Source organism: Lactuca sativa, chromosome 5, assembly GCF_002870075.4.
Source record: "Lactuca sativa cultivar Salinas chromosome 5, Lsat_Salinas_v11, whole genome shotgun sequence".
NCBI lineage: Eukaryota > Viridiplantae > Streptophyta > Magnoliopsida > Asterales > Asteraceae > Lactuca > Lactuca sativa.
In genome coordinates, this window is record NC_056627.2 from 307831758 (window position 1) to 307836544 (window position 4787).

The 4787-nt window shown below is 36.5% G+C and overlaps 1 protein-coding gene across 2 annotated transcripts; it reads right to left on the bottom strand.

Moving 5' to 3' along the window:
* Nucleotides 1-1950: 1950 nt before the first annotated feature.
* LOC111888509 (protein SPEAR3) lies at nucleotides 1951-4280 on the bottom strand. Of its 2 annotated transcripts, none has more exons than XM_042902311.2 (5): nucleotides 3829-4280; nucleotides 2817-2921; nucleotides 2581-2648; nucleotides 2340-2430; nucleotides 1951-2230 (listed from the first exon to the last, which is right to left on the bottom strand). In XM_042902311.2, exons 1-5 carry the CDS (start codon nucleotides 4006-4008, stop codon nucleotides 2108-2110), a joined length of 567 nt encoding a protein of 188 aa, XP_042758245.1. In that variant the 5' UTR covers nucleotides 4009-4280; the 3' UTR covers nucleotides 1951-2107. The 2 variants fall into 2 exon arrangements, with proteins under 2 accessions (XP_042758245.1, XP_023740440.1); XM_023884672.3 differs by having other exon boundaries at nucleotides 2581-2654; nucleotides 3829-4279.
* Between the last annotated feature and the right edge of the window lie 507 nt (nucleotides 4281-4787).

The window sequence follows — 4787 nt, forward strand, 5'->3', positions numbered from 1 at the left end:
CCACAAGAACCCTAGTAGACATTCGAGAGTATAAACTCATACGACGATTGGGGAAGGAGGATATTACATTTGGAGGTGATGAAAGGTCCAAGAATTCGAAAGCACAAGATGATGTATTTTTCATGGACAAGGTAAATGAAGAAGATAATGATCTTGAAGAATTGGAAACAAAAATGGAGGAGTTACGAGTTTGGGAGAAGCCAAAACCACAAGAAGATGTCCAACTTACCAAGCTTAGAGCATTAACTCCTATAGTCTTTGAAATTTTCGCCTTTACCACATAGCAAGCTTAAGTCGGGGAGGAAAGTGAAGATGAAGAACATGGTCAAAGTGATGAGGAAGAGGAGCAACAAGATAACGATGAAATCTGACTTGACAATATGGAAGTAGATAAAAAGAAGAACAAGGTGGCTGAAAAATCTCAAGGAATCAAGCGCAAACAAGAATCAAATGAAAACCTAAGGAAGATGGAAAATTCAAAGAAATTGTGGCTTACAATCGGAAACGACTCGAGATAAAGGATAAGAGGGAGATTTCGCTCCCAAACAGCACAATGCAGAACGGGAAGGAGTCCGGCTCACGACTCCATCAAAAGAAGCGCTTCTCGGGAGGCAAACTGAATTTGGTTAGCATTTTTCTTCCCTTATATTTTTAGTTTTATTGTTCTGTTTTTGTTTTTACTTCTTATGATTAATCATTCATTCATCTTCTGTTTTAAATCAAGTGTGGGATCTAATGAATGAGTGGTGAAATTTTTGAAAATTTTTTTTTTTTTTGGTCTTAAACAGTACCCACGACGTGACCCTTATTTGGCCACAGCGTGGGGGATATAAGAGCTTCAAGTTACCTTTTCACCTGAGATGGATCTAGAAATTTGTTGTTTTCGTGAGTTAACCCGTTTAATTGAAGCCCTAAACACATTTCATCCCTAATCTCACAATGTGGGGAGATTTCTTGTTGGAATCGTCGCAGAAAATGGGGCAAGAAGGAACAGAAGGCGTTTTGATCGAACACAGGAAGCAAAAGAGCAGAATGCGTCATTTTTTTCTTTTTATCCGCGCACGCCTTTAGCGGCAACAATAGAGGCTTTACCGGCGACAATGGTTAACAGTGGCGACTATATGGAGGGAAAGGTACCATGTCTTTTTTATAACACTGTTAGCGGCGACTTTTTCGACCTTTAGCGGCGACAAAATATCGTCGATATTGGTTTTGTGCGGATAAGAGCACCCCAACCGTTGGATTAAATGCTCGATTGAACGGCTGAGGTCTATTAGAAGGGGATAATGCGGATTCGGGTGAAGAGCCTTTAGTGGCGACACAATTACCGGCAACACAAACTTTTAGCGGCGACTCTACCATTTGTTGCAGCTAAAAGCTTGTGTCGCAGTTAATTGTGTCGTAGCTAAAGCCATGGTTTCTTGTAGTGATAGCCGAGAATTGGCGAGGGGTTGTATGTAACGCAAAAGCATTATCGGGTTTGCTATTTCTATAGTTTGAAGGTGTATTTTGGTTGGAATCCATGGTTTTTGGTTGTGAAAATGTAGTGTGTAGTTTGTGTATAGAGAAAGCAAAGAATGATGTAAGAAATAATGAGTAAAAATGTGGTATTTATAGGTAAATAAACTGGTTAATTTTTTGTTAATTTTTTTTTAGAAAAATAAACTAGCCGTTGAACGGCTATAAGCATTTTGTCAAAGTGGGTTGCGATCTTATTGGACGTTTGCATTCGTTATTCCAAACACGAGCCATCACGAAAACGAACGACCATGAAACAAAGGGGTAGTGTGCATAGCCATTGTTCATGGCCAGCTCAACCACGACCGGCCTCGTTGTATGTATACCACACTGACTTACAACGAGAGCTATCGTCGTTATATGTCTCGTCGCTAGCGGAGTAGTTGGAATTGCATAATAAATGGAAGGCAAGTTTATAGGAGATCCTAAGAATACATGATAATTAATTCATTCAATAATTTTAAGTTGCTTTATTGCATCCTTAATTTTAGTATTTGCTATGAGATCATCCGAATACTCTTAGCCTTGAATCATAAGAAAACAAGTTACAACCGGTAACCAATCCATAAAACGGGAGAGAATTTTTGAATCAAAGTGAAAGTCTTAGCTCCAGATCTAATTCTTGGCTGTCATTTGAATCGGAATTCTGACTGCTTGACCCCATTGAATCGTTTTGATCTTTCCTTTTCTGTCTCCTCATTGAATCCTTTACCTATGATACACACAGAATAAAAAAAAGGTTATAATCTTTATTTTAAATTCTACCGTTCACTAAAAGGTAAAATGTGGGGTGATGTAGATGGTAGATAGTATAAACTTGCCTCGGTTAATTCTGGGCTTAAAAGGTGTCTGTTTATGCCTGCAGGTTGTGCATAGTGTTGAGCTTCTAAAATGGCATTGCTTGCGTCCCATCTAATTTATAACGTTGTAAATTTAACTAGGATCACTTAATAAATCATACTTTTTGAATTAAATCAATACAAATATAATTTTAATCAATGATTAAACATAGTAACAATCATAAATAACGTTCATAAATGAGGGAAACTACAAGGGGCTTACCGTGGGTTACTGCTAAGCTGTGATTCACCATAGACAACATTCGTTCTTTCTAATTCGCCCATACCCATCTGCATCTTTAAAGATACAATCAATATCTAATATCTATTAGCTATTAGCTATTGACTTATTGTATCTTCAAATTAAACATATGTATATATATGTGTATAAATGTGAGATGAAATGAAATTTACAGAATTTAATGAAGTGGTTAGAGACTAGAAGCTGTAGATATATACCATCTGGGATTGGTGTCCTTGGAAGGTATTGAAAGAAGCTGTTGATGGTGAAGTGTATGAAAACGAAGCTGATGATGAATATGCTGTTTGAAGTCCGATATCCTCCTGCAAACAAAAAAAAAATGAAAAAGCAACAAGAGTTAGGATCATCAATGAAGTTTTGATTTCATAGTTAAACTGTTTTATTTCACTTTGAATTCCAAAGAAATTAATGGACGTCTTTGTGGAAATATAATAGAACTTAGAATTGGCTAAACTAGAGTGTTTTCTTTTGTATTTTTACAAGTTACGATGGTGAGTTTGCAACTAGAAGTTAAATAACTGGGGAAAAAGTAATTAATAATGGAAATTGAGGTGAAAATGGGCAAAACAAATGCCAAATGGAGGGTTAGGGTTCTTGACAATACAATTAGTCAACTCCAACTCACAAGTCGACGTATGCCATCGGAGCCTCGGAGGTACCTTTCGTATCCGCATTCAGGCTACCTGATGAAGACCGTAATATAATTAAGTAACTCAGAGCCAACTTTCTGGTGTACACATCATCTGATGATCAGTCCTGACAGCTCAATTTCTCCAATGAAATCTCAAAAGCCAGACCTAATGTCTCAGCTGTGTGTGTACGTGTGTGTGTGTATGTGTGTGAGAGAGAGAGAGAGAGAGAGAGAGAGAGAGAGAGAGAGAGAGAGAGAGTCCTTTGATACTTAAAGTCGTACAGATTTAAACATGAGGTTAGAATGTTTGATCATGTCCAGTGATCAGGTTTCAATCACGTCATATGTATGAGAGAGAGTCATATAAAAAGAACTCCATTTGGCTATGGAACCCCGCGATATCTAAGGTCTTTTACAGACTTTGATATACCATGAGTTTTGATTACGATTTAGTGAAGTCTTACCGGCATCTCAAGGCGAAAACCTATATATGTGTGTCTTTTAAGTGTGTGTGTGTGTGTGTGTGTGTGTGAGAGAGAGAGAGAGAGAGAGAGAGAGAGAGAGAGAGAGAGAGAGACCTGTGCAAGAAAACCCATTTGGCTATGGAGTCTGATCTTTTCCAACTGAGCAACGCCAAGACCTCTCTGGGGTTGCTTCGGCTTATCTGAACTACTCTTTTTCCCTTTTCTTGAGGAAGACGATCCTCCTGCAGATGACGATCTATCATTTCCAGGTCCAGCTTCCCCAAAATAACTCATCTTTTTCTTCAAGATTTTTATACAAAATTAAATCAACCAATATCAATATTCCAATTACAATACGTAATTCAAGACCTTCTTATTCGTCTACGAATCTGATACGTGTATTAGTTAAATATATAAGAGATCTCTTCAAACTTGGTCCCCTTTTTAAAGCTGTCAACTCTTTCAAATAAACCTCAGTGATTGTTGCATCGCTGGATCAGATTGCATTTAGATATAGTTTGCAGTTTCTGACCCTCATCATTTCTATATATATTTGCTTAGATTTTATGTGTTTTCCTCTTTTCTTTTTTTTATTACAAAGAAACTTATTTAAAAAAAAATAGTTATGGAGGCGTTCGGGATAGAGGATCTTGTCGCCATAACAAGCAATAAGTATGCGTAGAACCCATATTAAATGAGTATTAAAAATGATACGTGTGATTTTGATATATAGAAATTTTTTTATATTACTTCCAAAATACTTTTGCACATAAATTTATTCCTATTAATTATAGTTTAAATATATTTCATTTACTATATTATCTCTTACCTAAAATTAATAAGGTAAATATCGAGTAATTAACCATATTTTGTTGACATGTCAACATCGAACTGTCAAGTCTAAAATATGTTCCCTTAATTTGTACCATTTTCATTTTGAGATTTAGTAAAAGTCGAGTGTTAATTTCCTTTGGTGTTATTACATGTATCTCTCCTTATTCACATGAGGAGTACTATTATATTCCTATTATATTCCCACGAGGAGGTATACAAATTATTATATTCACATGATG

Coding starts and splice junctions, on each gene's coding strand:
- LOC111888509 (XM_023884672.3), bottom strand. CDS start 4,008: ATGAGTTATTTTGGGGAAGCTGGACCTGGAAATGATAGATCGTCATCT. Junction 2,922..3,828: donor AAATGGGTTTTCTTGCACAG/GTCTCTCTCTCT, acceptor TTTTGTTTGCAG/GAGGATATCGGACTTCAAAC. Junction 2,655..2,816: donor AAGGACACCAATCCCAGATG/GTATATATCTAC, acceptor GTATCTTTAAAG/ATGCAGATGGGTATGGGCGA.